The sequence below is a fragment of the Truncatella angustata genome, assembly GCF_020726525.1.
Source record: "Truncatella angustata strain MPI-SDFR-AT-0073 chromosome Unknown BKA67scaffold_2, whole genome shotgun sequence".
NCBI classification, from domain to species: Eukaryota; Fungi; Ascomycota; class Sordariomycetes; order Amphisphaeriales; family Sporocadaceae; genus Truncatella; species Truncatella angustata.
Window position 1 is genome coordinate 1,246,227 of NW_025763382.1, and position 21,258 is coordinate 1,267,484.

Genomic DNA, 21,258 nt, shown 5'->3' on the forward strand with positions numbered 1-21,258 from the left:
AGGTGGGTTTGCGAGCATGCATCATCTGAGCATTATTGCTTTGGAAAGCTTGTTTTTACAAAGAAAGGGTAGAATAGAATCAACATTGGTTGGCACTGACCGTACCAGCTCGTCGGGTCAGCTTAATTGTGTTTGCATAGCTGCTCAATATACTAAAATAGGCCACTGTATCATGTGGCGGTTTCACTTTTGCCATGGGTGAAATAAGCTGATAAGGTCGTCTGGAACAATGTAACCCGAGTGTGCCTCGGTTCAGATGATCATTCTGGAAGCTTTGCAAAGTGCAAGGCAGATTTCCTGATAAGCGTCACAGCGAGGAAGGGATAAGTTTTTTGCGCTGTTGACTGCGTGCCAAACCACAGCTCACGTTCTTTCACCAATAATTGGTTCAATATAGAGGTAACACGCAGTTGGGGCAGCTTCAATGCTAGAAACCATTGTTAGTACGATTCCGCACATTGCAATGATTCTCAACAGGCGCACTTAGTGGTGACAAGCGGAAACTAAACAGTGAGCATGCAAGTACATTGGCGGTTGGTACACTTGATCGAAGTACTGTGATTCCTATTGTACCAGTCATGACTCTGTTAGGAGAGTTACCCCACCGATTTTCTTCAAACGTACGTAGTTTGTATAGGACTACTTATCGAAAAAGGAGGTGTTCATGATTTTGGTTGTCATGACCCGCGCAGATCGCGGAAGCACGGGCGTATATGCAGCTACTGAGTCACCAAATCTGCCACGACTCACAACCACTAAGTTACCTTGGGCTGGCCAGAAGCACACTTTCAGGGAGTCATGGCGTGCGCGAGATTCTCGATCTCGAGGAAAGGCTGGTGGTGGATGCAGATTCACTACAAGCCGTTTTGACTCCTTAGCAACTCCGAGATGAGATATTCGGAGGTGTTCCCACACCTCTATGGCCACTTTTAGATCTGCCGGTGGATTCTCACCACGTGCAGGTGTTCCTAAAAAGAGATCAGTGAAGCTTAAATTGGCTTGCATTTGCCCCAATCGAGAATGATCATCGAATATGTGGAATTCTAGAGGGCTTCTAGGTCGGGGTTGGGCATCATCAACAGAAAGCCCGTTGCAAATTTTTTTATTTGTATTTTTTTTTTGCGGCGGCAGTTTCAACATTCCAACCTGATCAACAACTATAGAAGTAATTGACATCGTGCTAGTGACGGATGGGGGCTGCAGTTGATTTGAACTAGGGCATACAAATCCGTGCCCCCCGTATACCAGCAAATGCAGCTGTAGCATTTTGTGTGCAGGGCGTATGCACTTACTTGCAGGAGGATTCCGTTGTGTATGATTGGATCCTGGAGGACCGCCTTGTGGGTGTGCTTTAGGTGATCAAGTAATTTTCCAATGGAATTGTTGTCTGCTTGCGCGGATATCAGAATTAGACCGCGGCCCCTCCATTGGTCCTGGTCAGATGAATCTTGCCCCTCACTTCGTCTTGGTCATGATCTGTGCTGTAGCGAGAGCATGCTCTCGCTTGGACCTTTAGGCCCGTTGCTACTCTTGATTTACGCCGGAGCTGACTATAAGATAGACTCCGCGTTATAAGGACATCTCGCCCGGGCCGCTCAAGGGGAACTTGGTGTATGAGAATGAGAGCACATGTCAAAGCGAATGAACACAGCAACTGCTGTGGACTGATGTGCCCCTGCTGATCGTGGGGCCGACATTTTGCTGACACTTTCGCTTGGTCGAGTTTTCGCGGTTGGAACCGAACGGGTCGGGGCCAGCCAGTGAACCGGCATTGCAACACAAGCCGAACAAGTACGGTAAACCCTCGGTGCCAATGGCAAATCCTGGATCCCAAATCGCTTGCATTGCTGAAGATGGGACGAAGAGAGCAGAACAGTTCATTCGTGGGCCCATTCTCGGGCGATTGATAATATGACAAAATCGTTCGCCCCAAACATCAGAGTAGATGCGATTTGATGTCCCGTCCGCCTTGTACATCACCTGCGAGCATAATCGCCGATTCCAGTGCCATGGCCTCTTAACCGTCATCTCCTGCCTTGTTCGAGCGTTACAGTCAAGCCTATTGACGTTGCATGCACTTTGTCTTGCCGGATCAATTGTCCCGCTCGCGCAAAGCTGGAGTTCCCCAGCCACAACCATAGCACCTCTCGCAGATGTCGCAAAACAGCGACATCCGCCAAGTCTCAAGGTCAGAGCCCAGGAGACAGGAGAGTGCAGATATGCAAGAGTCAGGTGGAGAGTATAATCCTTCCCAGGCCCCGCTTGGCAAAGCATCTACATACATACATAAATAGAGTGAGCGTTCTTCAATTCAAGCACCCACTCGTCAACAAAAGTCAACCCGGAACTGGAGCTGCAACTTTGGATCGCTCGTTGCCCTGGTTGCCCGAGGATCAAGAAGCCTTTGAACTAGTCTAGCCACACTAGGCTTTTCCTAAGAAGAACCCTTGTTAGCTCTGGGACATTGGAGGCACTTCACGCTCCTCTCCGTCTCCTCGGTTTAATCAAGATCCATGCTCCTTAATAAAGCTTTACCCGTGCGCCGGACATGACGATTTGACCTGCGGGTGGGAAAAAGACCCCCTGTCGCCAAGCAGGTAGAAAGCGGTAAGGTGCGAGAATCTGGTCTGATCAAAGCTCAGGTAGAGCACAAGTAGCGGAAAAGGATGGCTAGGTATAGCCTCAAACAACATTGCGGCAGGTATACTTGTCTCAGTGCCCCAACCTTGGGAGACGGCACTTGTGTCCGACCATGCCGTCCCTTGGAGTGCGTTAGCGGGAGTCCCCATGATTCCCGAAGAGGCTGGGCCAAGTCGACGCCTGCGAAATTACTGGCTGGGAAGATCAATCAGTCACTGCGTAGGGGATCCGCAGCTGCAATGCTAATGCTCAATGTGCCTGTTCCATGCAATTGGCCCCTTGGCCCTTGGCCCTTGGCTTACAGCAGGCTTTGGGTTGGGTTGGGGTGTGATGACTCGTTCCTGTCCTGTCTGGTCCTTGTCCCTGTCTGTCTCCTCCGGTTTTTGTCGTAATTGCCCAATGCGCTCCGCTGGGAATTGCTGTGCTGAAATCAACCATCCCAGTCCATTCTTCCACCTCTACCCACTTGGTGGTCAATCTCGACGTCTCAATCTTTCAACAGCGCAGCAGTGATCGATTTTCGTTTGTTTGTGCAGCTCTGTTCCGTTCTCTGCCATTTCGCATTGCGTTGCGCTTGCGCTTCGACCTGGAAGGAGTTTGTGTGTTTGCAGCAGATGTCTTTATAGAAATAAACACAGCACTCGCTTTCCGCAAATCAAAACAACGCTAGAAAGCAAAAGGGTCAAGCAAGGATCGCCTCATATGGCGTCTACCACGCAACGTTGACGCGGCAGCACCACGAAAGGAAGAAAGGAGGAAAAGATTGTCTGACAGCAGGCACAGCAAACAAGTAAAATCCAAACCCGGCCGCCCCACGTCAGAACATCGTACAAGAAGTTTGGCTTTCAAAATAATTTTCTGTGTTTTTGTCAATGCATTGCTGCGACTGCCACGACCGAAGCAGACTGCGCTCTGCCGCGCCGTAACGAAATGGAGGCCAACCCTCTTGCCTCGAATCCCACGCTGCCTGCGCGGTACAATTCAATTGGCGCACGAATACCTCCCAGAAGGGATCTGTCGACCAGAAGCCAGAGCCAAAGGATGCAGAAACAGGGCGCATTGCGAGAGTCCAAAGTCAGAAAATCACCGCCTCGCCCCTTGGGGAGCATACCAGACAAGCTGGCAAAAACGAAAGCACGAGTGTCACCAACTACAAATTCCAAACCACTGGTCCCCGCCGCCGAGAGGAGGAACGCAACAGAAGATGCAAAGCTTGGCAAGATCAAGAAGGATTTAGAGGGTGAGAAATGGGACATCACCCCAGACGGAGGCTCTGCGGGCCGCGAAGGTAGACAGTTCACTGTCGCCAACGTGGGGAACAATGGCAAAATATACTTGAGGTAGGTTGCTTTTGTTGTTGTTGTTGCTCATTCTATCATCTTGTTATCCCGCACACGCATTCCAAACAACAATGAATGCTACGCGGACATGCTCTCTCTATAGTTCAATAGTGCTCACATTGTCGCAGGCCTACCATCCGGCCTGCCAATCAGCGCTACCCTCAACCTAACTTCGTTTTTCCGATAACGCCACCAAGTACGGCAGGCTTTGATGTTCTTGCCGTTTCTGGAGACCCTCAGGAGGATATCAGCGAGCTTCATTCAGGCCAATGGACGCCTACTCCGCTGACTGCGCCATCTTCACCATTTGCGACAAAGCAGAAATTCCTAAGTGCTACGAGGCCACCTGCGCGGCCGCGACATCGCCGCGCAATGTCGGATTCAACCGTGCAAGATGTGAGTATAGCCCACGAGTCGGAGAGCGGGGGATTCAAGGTCGTCATATCAAAACCGCGCGACGATGCCAAGGCCAGGACTACCGAGGATATCAACCCCGATGGCTCTCCACTGCTCCAAGTAAGCATTCCATCCTGGAGGATTGGGACACCTCGATTTTCTATGCGCGGAACAGCGCTCATTCGAGGATCATCTTACGCACCGACTGAGGATCCTCGATCGAGTAACGTCTCTTTCTTCCAAAAATCCCAAAGGGGTGGAGGTGATGTCAACTCCTTATACCCCGGAGCCATGACCCCCAGAAAGCCTAGCCCCATTCCCACACCTCATATCAGATTTCCGTCCCCAAAATTACATAGCCCCTCGTCACCAAGGTTTCCGGGTCCGGCGCGAGCAACCTATCTTTCGACGCATGTGGTTATTGAGCCTAGCATGTTTGATACTCTAACTTTCAAGCCTGGCTGTGATGACCGGTTCATCGTTCGCTACTCATCAACAACTGGCTCAGTAACAGCTGCGATACCATCCCGACTGGTTGCAGAGATCACTTCGCCGAGCTTTCTGGACTACGAACTGATATCGGATTTCTTCCTTACTTTCCGCGCATTTCTGGACTCGGCTGATCTGGTCCGTATGTTGATTGCAAGACTTAGATGGGCAGTCTCACGTGACGATGAAATCGGAATGATAGTGCGAGTGAGGACATTCGTCGCTATTAGACACTGGATTCTCAACTATTTCATGGATGACTTCGTGGTTGATTACCATCTGCGAGTTACGTTCTGCAACCTATTGAACGACTTCGTGGAGGAGGTGTCGCATGATACGAATGAGCATAAAGTTCAAATCAAGATTCTGGCCGAGCTCAAGAAGTGTTGGAGACGTATTTGTGCTCAATATTGGGATGGTCCTCAGTTCGACTCGAATCTTGGCCCTGAAATTCCCATTGCACCTGGCGGAATTGCCGGTCATCGCAATCCGAGCTTGGATCCCAGCATCTGGGAAAACGAAAGCATCGAGCCGCCCCAGCTTCACGACTTTGGCTTTATTCAAAACACTCAAGACAAACAGCCTACTGAGACGAGCTTCTTCATTGATGTGGATAGAGCGGGTCACATTGACTCAATACTCAACGGAAGGGAGGAGACTGCTACACCTCAACAGCGACCTAGCACTGGAGAATCTTTCAGGCGTCATGCAGCTTCACCGACAAGTATTGGCAGTATGGACGTCATCTCGTGCTCGTTCCCAACTAAAAGCTTGCGGACACCAGCAGATCCGATGAGGCGACCTCTCGGGGCTCATCCAGTGGACCCCGGCTCCATCTACAACACCCCGGATCCCATCGCGGCAACACCCCGTGCTTTGACTGGGAAGCGTGTCAGGGCTCAGCAGCCATCGCATAAACGCAATAACAGTCTCACGGATTCCATGAGAGAGCACGCTACAACGACAGAGAAGGTTCTATACAAAAACGCCGAATTCTTGTTAACTCTGCCTTATGCCGGTAGCCTGGTACGGGGTAATCTGCTGCCACCTGGGCAAGCTTTCGTTGAGGTCGTTTCCCTAAGCTCGTCGGCAGCCAGCAGAGACACTACAATGTTCCAGCCTCAGCCTCATCTTGCGAACGTACGGACCTACAAGAATGGATCTGCAATGTCAGGTCAGGGAATGAAGAAGCTCCTTGGCAATGTTCGGAGAGCACTAAGCCATCGCGGCCAAGCACCAACACATGGCAACTCTCTCGCTCTTGGTCCCATTGGCCCCCGAGGTGCAACCACAAACCGACCTCCGGGAACCGCCATTGTGCCTCAGGCTCGCCCATCGCGTCCGAACGGGTTCAGGCCGGTCGTCAGGATCGACATCCTGGGAGCTGAGGTTGCCGAGGATTTCAAGAAGGCTGTACGTGAAGACGCTGCTGCTCAGTCGAGTGAAAGGAGCGGCAGTGGAAGCCTCGCCAAAATCACAGCGGAGGATATCGAGTATTCAGTTGCACATCTGGATTCTTCATTCGAGCTTCAAAACGAAGCACAATGCCGTCCTGTCAGCGATGCAGCGATAACTCAAGGAAGCAAATCCATTGTTATTGTCGATGGCACGGCTCCTCCCCATGTGCCTATCATGGCCGGGGCTCTTCCGATCACGCCAGCCCTGAATACTTCAGTGGAGGATTTCGCCGACAGCTTCTTGCCAGGAGGTGATGCAGGCCCGACACCTCCAAACACGCCACCGGGACAGGCTGATGTGGACGTGCCAAGGAGATCCTCCTATATCCTTGGCCAACATGCTATCAAACCATCTCTAGAGACTGATCCTCTACCTCCGTTCATTCCGGACCTGTCGACTCTCGGAGTTGGACGGTTATCAGAAGATACCAGTGACCGGCCTTCAATGGACGAGCCGTCCGCACCGTCCGTACTTTCCATTCACCAACCTTCCAGGCGACCACCGCTATCGAGTTTGCGATATCGCGGTCATCGGCGCCAGCAGTCTAGCCGTAGCTTCCGGTCGCAACAATCTCTAGCTCATCGGAAATGGGCATCGATCAACAGTGCGTTCCCACAATCGACGGTAAGAAGCTTCGACGCTACAACGGTTTCGGAGAGTTCGAGAGTCTCGGAGATAATGCCTCCTCCGCTTCGGGTCCTTCGTCGGCGACCCGGCGGTGATCTCAGGGGTGCTCAGAATGTTGCAGATCTCGACGCCTTTCCTTTGCAAAGGTCGCGATCGGCTGGCTCCTTGACAACGTACTCTGAGTCCCTAAGAAGCTCTTACCTCCGCAGCCCGGCCCGAGACTCCAGTGGCTATGTCGACATTGTTAGCAGCGATTATTCGCGTAACCGTGGAGAAGTGTTCTCGTTGGGAGCTATGGCCGAGAAAACGCCTGCTAAACATCCTCTGTCCCTCTACAGCACCCATTCGTCCAAGCCTGTGATGCGTCCATCTTTTGAAGCTGAGGCACAGAAGCTTGCTGCTATCCCCGATGATGTTGACGATGATGGTGGCATTGAGTCAGCTCTTGCTAAGCTTGAAGGCACTTTCGACAGAAGGAAGTTATCCATGGAGCCCCGCCGCACATCTGCGCCAGACGTCATGGAAATGCAGCACGAGACTTTTGACGAAAGTCCAATTGAGCACCAATCTCCAGAAAAAGTCAAGCACCGTCATCAGCACGTGGGTGACGATGAGTTGGTTTCACCTCAATCGCCAAGCCGAACAGTGCCGGAATCAAGGGCCACGCTTGAGGTCCCGCACAATGCAGATGTTATGTCATTCTTATCTGATGGCTCCCGGGAATCCTACAATTCTATTCCTTTGCTCGAAAGAGGTTTGACCGACGACGGCCGGAGTAAGGCGGACACTCAGCTTTGGGCCGACCAATCCGTTCTTGAAGATGACGATGACCTCACGCCCGGATTAGAGAGCGAAAACCCGCTATCGCACGCGCCGCGGACCTTCGAGTTCGTGACAAAGACTGACAGTATGGAAAGAATCCTACCAAGCGAAACTGCGCCCAGACACGTCTCCAAGCCCAGCGAGACGCTATCATTCCTAGACGTCGAAAGTGATAACGAATCAGATTTGTCAACCGAGATCTCCATGGATGTTTTAAGCTTGAACGACTCTGGCATGCTCAATAGGGCTGATGTGCCCAAGTCGGGCATTGTCAATTTCCAGCTGCCGACTGATGCCATTGCCGCTACACCTTCACCGCCAGAGAGCAACCCTCCATCTCCTCCAATGACTTTGGCTCAAGCTTTGAGGATGTCACCCCAGCAGGTGCTACGTGAGCCTAATCTTCAGGAGTATCAGGTCTGGGCACAGAAGCCATTACCGCCCACGCCAGATGCTACGCCCACCAACGCCTTACATCAGCAGCAGCAAGTTGTCTCTCCTGTAGACCCCACTGGAACTAAAGAAGCATTACGTAATGCTCCACAGATTGAAGAGCAACTTGGTCGAAGGTCTTCAGTTCACCTGCCCTTCATCCTTGCTTTCGACTCCGACACCCTTGCGCAGCAGTTCACACTGATTGAGAAGGATGCTCTGAACGAAATTGATTGGAAAGAGCTTATCGACATGCGATGGAAAAACTCACATACCGACACACGTTCGTGGGTTGATTTTCTGCGGAACAGCGACGCTCGAGGTGTGGAGGTTGTTGTCGCTCGTTTCAATATTATGGTCAAATGGGCAATCTCAGAGATTGTCCTAACACAGAATGACGTCGAACGTGCCCGCTGCATCGTCAAGTATCTTCACATCGCGGCGCATTGCAGAAGGTACCGCAATTTCGCGACTATGAGTCAGATTGCGATAGCGCTCACTTCGAATGAGATTGCCAGATTAACAAAAACGTGGAACATGATTCCGCAGCAAGACCTTCGGACGATGGAAGATCTAGAGACATTGGTGTCGCCAACTAAGAACTTTTACAACCTTCGCGTGGAAATGGAGGGTGGCGCGACGGAGTCCGATACAGGATGCATCCCATTCGTCGGCATATATACCCACGACCTTCTCTTCAATTCTCAGAGGCCATCAGAGATTGCCAGCTCACCTAGCACTCCGCCATTGATTAATTTTGAGCGCTGCCGTATCGCCGCTTCTATTGTGAAGACACTGCTGCGTCTTCTTGAAGCCAGCACACACTACCAATTCCAGCCGATCGAAGGCATCACAGAACGATGCCTCTGGATGAGCGCACTGGGCGATGACGAAATCCGTCGATGCTCGGAAACCATTGAACCACTACTTGCATAATTTCGAAGTGGAGACCTTCACTTCGACCTTACGAATTACGATTAAATCTATACCCACTCTGTACAACATGTACTAAGCAACACCCCGCCACTTCTACGTCTTTCTTTTTCTTTCCTGCATTTACAAAACGTCGGCATCATCATAGAATACATAGCAGCTCGCGCAGACACCCCTGTATTAGTACGCCGTTGCGACTATACTCTGAAAGAATTTCTCTTCGATCACTCAGCATAGATCTATCGATCTAGGCATCCGCATTATACCTTACTGTTTACGAGCGTCACAATAATCATACGGCAATTACGATCTCCTGTACGCAACCTTCTGTTCGCACACATCAAATGGCGATGTATAAAAAGGATTAGCATCATACCATCCATCAAGGAGAGGAGTCGTGGTGTTTTTCTCTCGTTTGGAACTTTTCTTTTCTTCTTGTCGAGTTTAACGTCTCATCAATTATCAAGGTGTTTGCTTTTGCCACCTCATTGCGTTAAGGTACGATGGGCTAGCAAGAGCGCAATGATACCCTAGGAGAGGAGACGGTGGTTGTGTGAGGAATGAAGATGATTCTACAATACTCGATAGAATAAATAGCTATCTAATACTGAGAAAATAGTCAAGTACACAAGTTAAACCATGATTAATCTGAGTCATCTAGGTGGCTAGTGTGTAATTTTCAATCGGCTTTGGCTCCATTACTTAACAGTACTGTTTGTTGTCGTTGTATCACTATTACTGTTATGACAAAGCCGCGGATAGATAAAACCTCTATTACCCGGCTGTGACTATACATCGCCACTCTACATGCTACACGATGCTCTCTTGGCAGAGCTAGGATTGTAACCCCATCCTGCAGGCTCGAGTCCAGGCCGGTGATCGAGCCGCATAGTCGCAACTAATAAGCCCATAAATCGAATGTTTCGTCAATTTGCGCCAAATTTTCTGGGCAGTCAAAAGGCAATGTGTGCCCTCTCCCCCCAAAACAATTTTTGGGAATTAAATGGTTCGAAATCTAATCGATGGTACGGTAAATCAAAGGGAACGACTCAAGAGATACACGCCAGTATCATAACCGAAACTGCCACTGAAATTTAGGAGCGACAATGCGCTGTATGATAACAAGGGGTGTCACGAGATGCGACGTAGCATTTGATGTTTGTACCAAATGGCACATTCTGAACTTTTTTTCTTCTTTTTTCTTTTGTTCCAGATAATAGTCACGTATAATTTCGGGCAAGTGGTGCCACGCCCCATTCAAACTACAGTATATTCGTATCTAACATTTCATAATGCGCGTATTCGGGTACGCGTATTCGGGTACAAGATCGGATACAATATTGAATAATGAGATCTCCTGGCATCATTACAAACTAAATCAACCGGCCACAAATACTCAGAAGACACGTTTGGAAGCAATACTTAAGTCGATGATCGAGACATTACCCTACTGTAAACCAGGAAAATAAAATGAAATGATCCTCATTGCTTCGGTTTGGTCCCACTTGAGCTTCTAGCGCCAACGGCATTCAGCTTGCCGGATCGTACGCCCACTTTTCCGACGTATGCGGCCGCCTGGGGCCCACTTACTCACACGTCCGGAGGACCGCGGTCCCTGAGCCGCCTGCAGCAAAGCTTCCTCTGGTTCTTTATTCCCTGTCGTCGGGCTTTCTCACTCTCCCTTTTGTTTCTCTGTTTCAACACTTGACCGAACACCGTTCTCGGGTCTTTGCGGGCACACACATCCACTGTACCTCAGCGATGAGCCCCTCTCTCCTCAGCGCCATCCTCTCGCCTCAGAGCTGGCCCGCGTCCATCTGGGCGCTGCTCCTCTCTGGCGTCGCAACGCTCGCCTACCAGTACCTCGTGCGGCCCTCGCTGCCGCCCAAGGCGCCCGCCTTCTGGAAAAAGGATGACGTGCCCTTCTTTGGCGCGCTGCGCTTCTTCAGCGCCCGCGCCGACTTTATGAATGACGCCCTCAGATCCCCCTCGGTGGGCAATGATTTCAGCTTCTATGTCGGGCAGAAGCAGGTCGTGGCTTTGCATAGCCAGGAGGGTCGGAGGACGTATTTTGATAATAAGGATTTCAACTTTGGCGCTGGGTAAGTTGATAGAGGTTATTCTTTGCTCCTGTATATGCTCGATGGTAATTGGAGCTTGGTTGGTGCCCGAGGAGAGATGTTGCGCCTTTGAGTGGTGAGTTTTCTATGCGGTGTTCTCGCTCTGTGCGAAGATCGGCCGAGTAGAAACGGGCCTTGGTGGTGTTGCGATGTCCAAAACCCGACGAGGACGTATCAGGACTGACACTTGGATACTAGATTTGGCGAGCTCTTTGCTGGCGGGCCGGCCAATAGTGCCAAGATGGAGGACTTTTCCACCTTCTTCAACAAGTCCCTCATCAGCCTGCTGAAAAAGGAGAACTTCGTGCGCAACATCCACCTCCTGACCTCGGACACGCGCGCCATGTGCGAGGCGCTCGATACCTCCCCGACCTACCGCTCCGCCAACGGCAGCGACTGGCGCGTCTTCAACCCCTTCGACGACATGTACCGGCTGGTCTACCAGCTTACCATGCGCACCGTGGGCGCGACGGAGATCGTCGAGGACCCGAAGATGCTCAGCTACACGCTCGGCATCTTCGAGGCGTTCGAGAGGAGCACCTCAAACCTCCGCATCATCTTCCCGTGGCTGCCCACCCCGAAGCACCTTTACCGCATGTACAACGGCGCGAGGCTGTACATGGTCTTCGACAAGCTCGTCAAGGAGAGGCAGAGGACCGGCACCAAGCATGAGGACGCGCTGCAGTTTCTGATCGAGCAGGGTGCTGACGCGCAGGACATTGTATCTGTAAGTATTTCTCGCGTGACCGGTGCCAGTATCTCATTCACCTAGGAGGGCCTCTGGCGGCCTCTTCGCGTAAACAAGGAAGGGCTCATGCTCATATCGTAACAGTTCGAACTCGGCGCCCTCTTCGCCGGGCAGGTCAACAGTGGCATCAACGCCTCCTGGATCCCGCTCCACCTCTGCCTCTACCCAGAATGGAAGGCAAAGGTGCGCGCGGAGATCGACGCCGCGATCGCCAGACACCGGACCTCGGCCTCCCAATCGCGCTACGACGTGCTCGACACGCTGAGCCTGGACGCGTGGGAGAGCGAGTTCGGCCTCATCGACCTGTCGCTGCGGGAGTCGATCCGCCTGGGGATCCCGGGGTCCAGCTTCCGCAAGAACACGACGGGCGCCGACATCCCTATCGGCAAGACGGGCGGGGTGGTCCCGGACGGGGCGTTCGCGACGTATCTGCTCGACGACGTGCACATGGACCCCGCGATCTACAGCGAGCCGATGAGGTTCGACCCGGGCCGCTATATGCCCGACCGTGCCGAGGACAAGAAGATCCCCCATTCGTATCTGGGGTGGGGTAGTGGGAGGCATCCTTGCCGTGAGTTTGTCTTATCTATGTCATATTTGGCTTCTTCTTCTTCTTTAAAATTGGGGGTGGAAAAAACTTTTCCTCTGCCCAAGAAGCCCCTCTTCATGTTTCAAGACTCCCCGTATGTTATGATGGGTGAAAAAAGTCAGCTAACAAATGACGCCAGTGGGCATGAAATTCGCCAAGCTCGAGATGTCCCTGATCATCGCATACTTTGTCGCAGAGTACGACTTTGAGCTCTCGGACGCGCAAGGCAACCGGACCTCGGAGGCCCCGCCGCCAGTGGACAGAAACCAGAACCAGGCGCAGAAGCCGTCGAAGACGACGTATGTTCGGTATAGGCGGCGGCAGGATTAGTTGTACACACGATAGCGATTATGGAATACTTGAGTTGGATAACATTCAGGATCCCCCGACGGAGTGTCCCGCTCAGGTTCAATAAAATAGACGACCAGGTCATCTGGTTCGGCTTTCGCACGTGAATCCTCAAAAAATGTGAAAGCTTGTGTTAGCAGTCAACCGGGCACAGGATGCAGACTCAACCTGGCCTTCAAGGACAGGAGCAGGTCATGTATTGATGCGAAGATGCGGGCTTGCTTCCATTACTATGTAATGGCGGGGGGCGCGTCTGCAACAACGGTCACATGATACCAAGGTGTTTCGTTATGAATATAATTCTTGTCAGAGTTTAAATGGCAACGGAACTCTCCACCCGGGTCGGGATACGTCCGGACATCATGCATGAGTAAAACCATCACAGATCGGTGCGTGGCCAGGGAATACACAAGCGGACATTTGCCACCCCCACAACTCCTGCGCCGAGACCCGAGCAGTTTAGACAGAACAAGTTGGAATGCGAGGCGTACTGACCCGAGCGTGCCGACTGGTCATGCTACCCAACAGCACTTGTCGACTCAGGTTCCGAGACATTCTCGGTTCAAGCAATGCAAGCACGATGCGGCCAAAATAAAAAGTTATCGTCTTTTCATATGCAGTAGCTAGTGAAATGACTCCTGTAAGCAAACAATGGTATGTCCAGCCAACCACCTCCTGAACGCCGTATCCGTGAAGATTTGATGATGAAAAACAACCAAAAGACAGAGCGAGCAAGCTTTTATACAAATGGACCACAGAAACGTAGACATCTTTGGATTGTCTACGACTTCTCCTTCTTGGCCTTCTTGCTCTTCTTTTCCTTGGGAGTCTCTCCGTTGGCGGCGTCAGAATGCCTCCTCTTCTTGCTGCTAGTCTCTTCAGTGGCCTCAGTCTCCTTGGCCTTCTTCTTCAGGTCCTTCTTGCTAACGACTGACGGTGTGCCGTCAGCGCCCAACTCTACATCACCACGCTCATACTTCCTCTTGAACTTGGTCACAGAAATACCGGCCTTGGCCGCAAGACGCTCGTAATCGGCCTCTGAGAGAGCACCAGCATCAGCCTTGGGTGTGAGAGGAGCGATCTCAGTTGCGCCGGATTTCCTCTTCTCCTTGGCAGCCTTCTTAGCCTCCTTCTCCTTCTTCTTGGCCTCCTTAGCCTTCTGCTTCTCGGCTTCAGAGTCGTCCTCGGAGTCATCGTCCTCGGCATCGGCCATAGGCGTGTCCTCAACCTCCTGGATCAAGGGCTTCCCAGAGGTAGTGAGACCATCGGCGTCGGCGTTGTAGTTTCTTGTCGGCTTGACTTCAAACTTGGACGACCCAGTACCGTTGGGGGCAATCTTGCTACCCTTGGTTTGGATTGGCTTGCCCTCAAGTCGGCGGAGAGCGTTCTCGAGCTTTATGCGGGAGCGGATGCCAAGCTCTGCTCTCTCGTCGTCATCAATCTCGATATCACCACCGTCGGCGCCCTCGTTCTGGAGCTCAGACAGGGCATCGACACGAAGAGCCAAAGCGGCCTTGGCAGACAGCATACGAGCAATCTTTCCCTTGTTCTTGCCAGTTGCTTGACCAACGAGAGATGCGTGGTAGATAAGACCATACTTGGGAGTGTCGTGCTTGGTCTTCAGCGCACGGAATAGAGCCTTCTCGGCACCAAGAATCTGGATGGTAGAACCAGGGCTCTTGGCGAGCTTCATGAGAGAGCCGGCGTGGGCAATGAGGCGGGCACCGACAAGCTCACCGATAAGCTCGGTCATGTTGGGAGCGATGGCCTTCATGCGGGAAGTAAGGTATTGCGACAGCTGTTGACGGTACTCGGTAAAGCTGATGACCTGTTCGGCCAATAGCTTGATGTTCTCGAGATCAAACTCGCCGATTTCTGTGCCCATGGAGACTTCAGCTCCAGCCTTGAGACGTTGCTCGATGTCTTCTGGCAGGATCTCGGACAAATCGACGTTTGCATGGTTGTCGCGAGTACCCATAGCCATGATAATACGGGCATAAGCGAGGTTGTCGTTGACAATTCGATCCATTTCGGGGAAATGCCATCCGTACCACTCCTTTACTCTCATGGCGTAGTTCTATCCATCCCAGTTAGTTTATCCTTCCATTATAAAAGGGATGTTGCTTGGGAGTATCATACGTTGAGCTCCTTGTCAAGATCGTCCAAAAGCTTGATTGCCTGCACAATCATGACATCTACCTTGTCGGCAGAGAACTTGAGCTTGTGTCGGGAGATGGAGTGGGACAGAGCCAGAGCCATGTTGCCTGGGAAGAGGTTAGTATCGCTTCATTTATTAAGAGAGAGAGAGAGAGAGGGGGGGGGGGGGGGGGGGGGAGACAGAGTTGGCCTCAGGCCATCTTCTGAGGCATAGAATTATGGTGGTTGAAAAGAATGATCAGGGTGTCGGGGGGTGAGTCGCATACCAAGATAGTCCTCAGAGAGCTCGGGAAACAATTCCGGGAGGTACTGCTTGATGGCTCGGAAAAGGTCGTTCGTAGAGCTGTCGGACACAGGTCTGTGAAGCAAGAGTAAGCGAGGGCGTCTGAGAGCACAGTGTGGGGGGTTGGGCATACTTGATCAAAAGGCCGGGAAGGACGTTGATGGCGTTTCCGAGCTTGGGGTCGACGACGGCAAGTTGCGACTTCTTCTCGTCCTTGATTTCGTCCAAAAGCTGCTGCAGCATGGGTGTAACCTTTCCCTCGGTGATGGCAGAGTATTCGGACAGGGCCTGAGCGGAATCCTCGAACTTGACCATCTTCTTCAGGGTCAACATGGAGTTGATGGCCTCGGAGGTGGTGAGCTGGGACGCGACATCGCCGCTGGAGAGGAGCTTCTTGTCCTTGGCCTTGAACAGACCGTAGCCGGCAGGCGTCTCTGCAAGCACGAAGAGACCCATGATGACAGGCAATTGAGTTGTACAACTACAATATAACTGCTGCTCGGCCTAGAAATGTTTCCTGGTGACCTGATGGGAGGGTCTGGGATGTTGGGGGAAAAAAGAAGGAAACGGCCTGTGGTTAGCTGGACGCAATTGATACTCAATTGTGTCGACGAGCTTTTCAACTTTTACAGTGGGGCGCGAGCAAAGAACCCCCAAGACCCGCTTTGCATTTTGTGAGAGCGAATAAGATAGCCTTATCTACGAGGCGGTCTTGCTGGGCAGAATTATCTCATTGTGCTTTGTACTCATGTTGCTCTGCTATGCACGCACCTGGCAGTCTAGACCCCTCTGGGACTGGCGGGTCTGGGAGAGCGAGTCCAGCGAGTGAGTGCGGCGGAGGCCCAGTCTCTCGAGCCAGTCCGCCAGCCGAGCCAGTCCGGAGGGCAGAAAGGCCAGTTTGGGTCCCCAAAGTGGGGCATGGGCAGCGCTAGCCAGCGTCAACGTCGACGTCAACTTCCCTCCTTTGCAGGTGAGAGAGCGACAGCTTGCAGTGCAGTCCAGCTGGCAGTAGTCATCCAGCCAGCCAGCCAGAAGCAGAAGCAGGCAATCACCAAAGACCAGAGATCAACGATCCGGGATTGCGTGCACTCTTTCCACGACAACACATTCTCAGCAAATCACACCACAAAGTAGTAGCCAAAATGGAGGGTCTTTTGTTCAACGTCAATAATGGGTAGGCAACTCCGTCTTCCGAACGACCCATGTGCTGCAGCTCACTAATCGCATATCCCTAGCTACATTGAGGGTATTGTTCGGGGATATCGCAACAGCTTGCTCACCAGCTCCAACTACAACAACCTGACCCAGTGCGAGAACATTGACGGTATGCGTCTCCTGGAGACACCCCTCGAGTCTACTCGTTCGTTCGCGCCGTCGTAAACATGCATGCTGACTTGGGAACCCCAGACCTCAAGCTTCAACTCGGCCCTGCGTATGGCGACTTCCTCGGCTCCTTGCCTCCCAACCCTTCCACATCAAGCCTCGCCGCGAAGACGACAGACAAGCTTGTCTCCGAGTTCCGATATGTTCGCGCCAACGCTGTCGGCTCGCTCGCCAAGTTCATGGACTACCTGACCTACGGCTACATGATCGACAATGTCGCCCTGCTCATCACCGGGACCCTGCACGAACGCGACACCAGGGAGCTGCTCGACCGCTGCCACCCGCTTGGCTGGTTCGAGACCATGCCCGTCCTCTGCGTCGCCACCAACATCGAGGAACTCTACAACAGCGTCCTCATCGAGACTCCCCTAGCTCCCTTCTTCAAGGGCTCGCTATCGCACCAGGATCTCGATGAGCTCAACATTGAGATTGTGCGAAACACCCTGTACAAGAACTACCTCGAGGACTTCCACAACTTCGTCAACACGGAGCCCGACATGGCCGGAACACCTACCGCCGAGGTTATGAGCGAGATCCTCGAGTTCGAGGCTGACCGTCGCGCTATCAACATCACACTCAACAGTTTTGGCACAGAGCTTAGCAAGGGCGACCGCAAGAAGCTGTACCCGTCCTTTGGTCGCTTGTACCCCGAGGGCACACTTATGCTGTCGCGCGCCGACGACTTCGAGGGCGTGCGACTGGCTGTCGAGGGAGTCGGAGACTACAAGAACTTCTTCGATGCAGCAGGGCTCGGTGGTGGTCCTTCGGGGCCCGGCAACATGGCTGGTGGCTCTGGCGGAAACGACCATCGGAGTCTGGAGGACATGTTCTACGAAAAGGAGATGCAAATCAGCAAGAATGCATTTACGAGGCAATTCACCTTTGCCATCGTGTACGCTTGGGTGAAGCTCAGGGAGCAGGTACGTTCCTTTCTTTCCCCCGAAACACCACTTCCAGTTCCACCTCTTCATCACCCAAACCCAAACCCAAACCCCCACCCCTGTTGGCCCCAATCGGTTTTGTTCGACCATATTCAGCTGTCTAGACAATGCCTATGGTAAGGTAGCTGTATCAAACCCCGTGACTAATGTTGAGTTATCACAGGAGATCCGCAACATCACGTGGATTGCTGAGTGCATAGCTCAGAACCAAAAGGAGAGGATTGGCAATTACATCAGCGTCTTCTAGTGGCACCGAACCCTCCCTGTATTTGTGTATATCTGCTGTTTTGTAGCATAATGAGTTTGTTTATCGGAACCCCCTGAAGCATGATTGGTTTTGTTAGTTTACCGCGGCGCTATTTGGCATTCAAACAATTAGAAGATGATGGTGGTGTCGTAGCTCTTGAATCGAGCTTGTCTGTATTGTACAAAAGCAAATAATAGTGTCCTTTTGGCTCTCTGAATTGCCATGCTCGTATGATACACGTGTGCTTCCCGTTCAATATACACTGACCTCTTGGCCAGAAGCGCCCTACAAGGTGATCTGCCCCTTGAAGGTAGCCTCACTCAGTCCCAAGGTCTGGACCAGGTGATGCCACCTATCGCTTCCCCTCTCCTTGCGCTGCATGTACTGCAACAGCTTCTGTCTCCTGTGCACGAGCAGCCGCAGATCCCGCTTGCCGACCTTGTCCTTGTATCCCCTACCCTTCTCCAGCTCGTTGGCCAGCGCCCTGATCTTGGCCGTCAGGATGGCGATCTGCACCTCGCTAGACCCGGTGTCGGGACCTCCCCGGACGGGCCTCTCCTGCTCCTCGACACCCCGCGCCAGGGCCCTGGGCCGCAGCTCCAGGTCCGTGCTGTGCCTGCCGAAGGTGTCGACGATCCGCCGCACGTTGGCGTGCAGCCGGTCCTTGGCCGAGCCGTTGTCCAGGTGCACGATCCGGTTGATGGCCTCGACGGCCGTGGCGTGGTTGCGCTCGTGTTCGGCCTCCAGGTCACGGGCACCGGCACCGGACCCCGAGCCCACGACGGCGCCCTCGGCCTCGGTCAGCGGCTTGGTCAGGATGTAGGCGTGCCGGATGGCGTCGTCGAGCTCGTCCCGGGACACGAGGTTGTTGAGCACGTCAGGGCTCGTGGGCAGGGCGTGCGGCTCCTCGACCAGGTTGCCCTCGTCGTCCGTCCAGGGTCGGGATAAGGGGGCCTGGCCGGCCGAGTCGAGGGACTCGATGAAGGGCGTCTGGAGGCCGCGGACGGGGTCGCCGAAGGCGGCTTGACGCTCGGTGCCCAGGCGCTGCTTGATGGTGTCGTGGGCGGCCTTGCGCTGCTGCATCTGTTGCCAGCGGTAGGGGTCTTGCTTGGCGATGCGCTTCTTCTCCTTGGTGGTGAGGGTGGCGGTTTGGGTCAGGGGCAGGAGGGAGGGTGTTGCTTGAGGCGCCGGCCGCAGACATACTGCACGGGGTCCAATGGATCAGCATGTTTTGAGCTTTTATATCAGGGATTATTTAGCAAATCCAGCGAGCTTACGGTTGAGTGCGCCGAAGCGCTGTGCGCTTGGTAGTGGTACCCGGGGCGGCATTTTGAAGTTCTAGTCGGTAATGCTCCTCACATGCAATGCTTCAATTTCCCTTGACGGCCAACGCTGCTGGATCTGCATTGCGACTTGGGAGTTGGATATCTTTTTTGCCAAGCTTTGATAGCAGAGCGTGCGCCACAGCTGGAGGTGCCACATGTGGCTTGCGTCTGGAGATGCTCAGCTCCCGGGTCCCAGTATCCGTGGGAGTCCGAGTTTTGCCAATCATCCACTCCAACCACCAGTTATTGCTATGGTATAATCCAGTAATGTGCTACGACTGCCCTCGTGTAGCAATATGGCTCGATTGGCCATGATTTCCCCGAGTTTAGCAAAGATTGGGTTGGATCTTGTCGTCTCAGTCTGTCCAGCCGTAGGTATACTTTGAACGTTGCAGGTCAGCAGCGGCAGAAAGTGCCCCACCTTAGCTCCTGACCCCAAGCCAAACCAATCCACGCGAAAAAAAAACCCTGCCCACAAAAGTTGGCGGGCTCGTCGAAAATAGCTTCAGGTCACCAGAAAAGTTCGCGACTGCACTCGACTTCACTTTCTTGTCCTTCACGCACACCACCAACAACATCCATCTTGCCAGTACGCCGCAGTCGCGCACCCAAATCAATCAAGATGGCTCCCCAAAACCTCCCGGCGATTTTCAACTCCACCTCCCAGGACATTGAGATGCTCCTGGCCGCTCAAGCCCACCTTGGTTCTCGCAACCTTCAGGTGCACATGGAGCCTTACCTGTGGAAGACCCGTGCTGATGGTGTCAACGTGATCAACGTCGGCAAGACCTGGTATGTCCCTTTTTTGTCTTCTCTTTTTTTTGCTCCCCCTTTGCTCCGCGGTCGAAACGTTCAAATCGGTGCGACAGTTGGCTAATATTCCTTGCGACTTGACAGGGAGAAGATTGTCCTCGCGGCCCGCATCATCGCCGCCATCGACAACCCCGCCGATGTCTGTGTCATCTCTGCTCGTCCCTACGGTCAGCGTGCTGTCCTCAAGTTCGCCGCTCACACCGGTGCCACCCCCATTGCCGGTCGCTTCACCCCCGGTTCATTCACCAACTACATCACCCGATCCTTCAAGGAGCCCCGTCTGATCATCGTCACCGACCCCCGCACTGATGCCCAGGCCATCAAGGAGGCTTCCTACGTCAACATCCCCGTCATTGCCCTCGCCGACACTGACTCCCCTACCGAGTTCGTTGACTGCGCCATCCCTACCAACAACAAGGGTCGCCACGCCATTGGTACCGTCTGGTGGATGCTTGCCCGTGAGGTCCTCCGTCTCCGTGGTACCATCTACAACCGCGAGACCCCCTGGGACGTCATGGTCGATTTGTACTTCTGTATGTCCTTCTATTCGATATAATGCCCCCTTACACAAAACTCAGACTAACCTATTTTCAGACCGTGACCCCGAGGCTGAGGCCGAGGAGAAGGTTGAGGAGGAGAAGGTCCCTGGTGTCGATGAGGTCGGTCCCGCTGCCATTACCACTGGCACTGGCTTCAACGAGTCCGGTGGTGACTGGCAAGCTTCCGCTCCCGGCTTTGCTGGTGCTCAGGGCGGTAACTGGGATGGTGCCAACGATGAGTGGGGCAACGCTGCTGCTGCTCCTGCTCCTACTGGTGAGTGGGGTGCCACCGAGGCCAAGGACAGCCAGTGGTAGATTCGCGACGCTGCCGGTGACCAAGGTAATGAGGAACCTACTGCCAACAATCAGCAAGAGGTTCAATGGTAAACACTGCCGCTCTGCAACAACACCGACCTAAAAACTCATGGATGTGGCGCAAGATCGGAAATCAAGGGAATATTGGTCTGCACTAATGAGGGAAAGATACTCTTAGCCATTCGTATAATTCGATTCTCCGCTGTTCGTGGCAGTGGTTACTCTCATTTATCAGTCTGGAGAGAGGGAATGCCCTGTGCAGCCAAAGGAATGGACTTGATCGTTATTCCACCTTGTCTTCTGATAGCGCATC

At 53.0% G+C, this 21,258-nt stretch overlaps 7 protein-coding genes across 7 annotated transcripts; 4 read left to right on the top strand and 3 right to left on the bottom strand.

The window, feature by feature from the left end:
- Positions 1-1,449: 1,449 nt before the first annotated feature.
- BKA67DRAFT_159625 (uncharacterized protein) lies at positions 1,450-2,552 on the bottom strand. The gene has a single exon (XM_046095160.1). It carries the CDS (start codon positions 2,272-2,274, stop codon positions 1,633-1,635), a length of 642 nt encoding a protein of 213 aa, XP_045960810.1. The 5' UTR covers positions 2,275-2,552; the 3' UTR covers positions 1,450-1,632.
- Positions 2,553-3,681: 1,129 nt separating this feature from the next.
- BKA67DRAFT_590548 (uncharacterized protein) lies at positions 3,682-9,140 on the top strand (the record flags this gene model as incomplete). Its single annotated transcript, XM_046104599.1, has 2 exons — positions 3,682-3,980; positions 4,109-9,140. The coding sequence occupies 2 exons, from the start codon at positions 3,682-3,684 to the stop codon at positions 9,138-9,140; spliced, it is 5,331 nt and encodes a 1,776-aa protein (XP_045960811.1).
- A 1,612-nt stretch (positions 9,141-10,752) lies between these two features.
- On the top strand, positions 10,753-13,238 carry BKA67DRAFT_159653 (cytochrome P450 6A1). The gene is made up of 4 exons (XM_046095162.1): positions 10,753-11,239; positions 11,456-11,984; positions 12,090-12,576; positions 12,734-13,238. Exons 1-4 carry the CDS (start codon positions 10,899-10,901, stop codon positions 12,922-12,924), a joined length of 1,548 nt encoding a protein of 515 aa, XP_045960812.1. The 5' UTR covers positions 10,753-10,898; the 3' UTR covers positions 12,925-13,238.
- Positions 13,239-13,646: 408 nt separating this feature from the next.
- BKA67DRAFT_159644 (uncharacterized protein) lies at positions 13,647-16,069 on the bottom strand. The gene is made up of 5 exons (XM_046095161.1): positions 15,516-16,069; positions 15,366-15,457; positions 15,082-15,206; positions 14,099-15,019; positions 13,647-14,059 (listed from the first exon to the last, which is right to left on the bottom strand). The coding sequence occupies exons 1-5, from the start codon at positions 15,836-15,838 to the stop codon at positions 13,724-13,726; spliced, it is 1,797 nt and encodes a 598-aa protein (XP_045960813.1). The 5' UTR covers positions 15,839-16,069; the 3' UTR covers positions 13,647-13,723.
- Positions 16,070-16,419: 350 nt separating this feature from the next.
- BKA67DRAFT_159770 (putative vacuolar ATP synthase subunit D) lies at positions 16,420-18,096 on the top strand. Its single transcript, XM_046095163.1, has 5 exons — positions 16,420-16,556; positions 16,618-16,706; positions 16,790-17,685; positions 17,811-17,822; positions 17,870-18,096. The coding sequence occupies exons 1-5, from the start codon at positions 16,525-16,527 to the stop codon at positions 17,951-17,953; spliced, it is 1,113 nt and encodes a 370-aa protein (XP_045960814.1). The 5' UTR covers positions 16,420-16,524; the 3' UTR covers positions 17,954-18,096.
- A 142-nt stretch (positions 18,097-18,238) lies between these two features.
- Positions 18,239-19,282, bottom strand: BKA67DRAFT_531844 (uncharacterized protein; the record flags this gene model as incomplete). The annotated part of the gene is made up of 2 exons (XM_046099438.1): positions 18,239-19,155; positions 19,231-19,282. 2 exons carry the CDS (start codon positions 19,280-19,282, stop codon positions 18,239-18,241), a joined length of 969 nt encoding a protein of 322 aa, XP_045960815.1.
- A 618-nt stretch (positions 19,283-19,900) lies between these two features.
- On the top strand, positions 19,901-20,945 carry BKA67DRAFT_590551 (ribosomal protein S2, flavodoxin-like domain-containing protein; the record flags this gene model as incomplete). Its single annotated transcript, XM_046104600.1, has 3 exons — positions 19,901-20,070; positions 20,176-20,624; positions 20,686-20,945. The coding sequence occupies 3 exons, from the start codon at positions 19,901-19,903 to the stop codon at positions 20,943-20,945; spliced, it is 879 nt and encodes a 292-aa protein (XP_045960816.1).
- Positions 20,946-21,258: the final 313 nt, after the last annotated feature.

Excerpts from the sequence above, each read along its gene's own strand:
- BKA67DRAFT_159644 (XM_046095161.1), bottom strand. The coding sequence starts at position 15,838 with ATGGGTCTCTTCGTGCTTGCAGAGACGCCTGCCGGCTACGGTCTGTTC. Across the intron at positions 15,458-15,515 it reads CTTCCCGGCCTTTTGATCAA|ACCTGTGTCCGACAGCTCTA; the intron begins GTATGCCCAACC and ends CTTGCTTCACAG. Across the intron at positions 15,020-15,081 it reads ATCTTGACAAGGAGCTCAAC|AACTACGCCATGAGAGTAAA; the intron begins GTATGATACTCC and ends TGGGATGGATAG.
- BKA67DRAFT_159770 (XM_046095163.1), top strand. The coding sequence starts at position 16,525 with ATGGAGGGTCTTTTGTTCAACGTCAATAATGG. Across the intron at positions 16,557-16,617 it reads TTGTTCAACGTCAATAATGG|CTACATTGAGGGTATTGTTC; the intron begins GTAGGCAACTCC and ends GCATATCCCTAG. Across the intron at positions 16,707-16,789 it reads CCAGTGCGAGAACATTGACG|ACCTCAAGCTTCAACTCGGC; the intron begins GTATGCGTCTCC and ends TGGGAACCCCAG.
- BKA67DRAFT_159625 (XM_046095160.1), bottom strand. The coding sequence starts at position 2,274 with ATGCTTTGCCAAGCGGGGCCTGGGAAGGATTATACTCTCCACCTGACT.
- BKA67DRAFT_159653 (XM_046095162.1), top strand. The coding sequence starts at position 10,899 with ATGAGCCCCTCTCTCCTCAGCGCCATCCTCTCGCCTCAGAGCTGGCCC. Across the intron at positions 11,240-11,455 it reads GATTTCAACTTTGGCGCTGG|ATTTGGCGAGCTCTTTGCTG; the intron begins GTAAGTTGATAG and ends CTTGGATACTAG. Across the intron at positions 12,577-12,733 it reads TAGTGGGAGGCATCCTTGCC|TGGGCATGAAATTCGCCAAG; the intron begins GTGAGTTTGTCT and ends AAATGACGCCAG.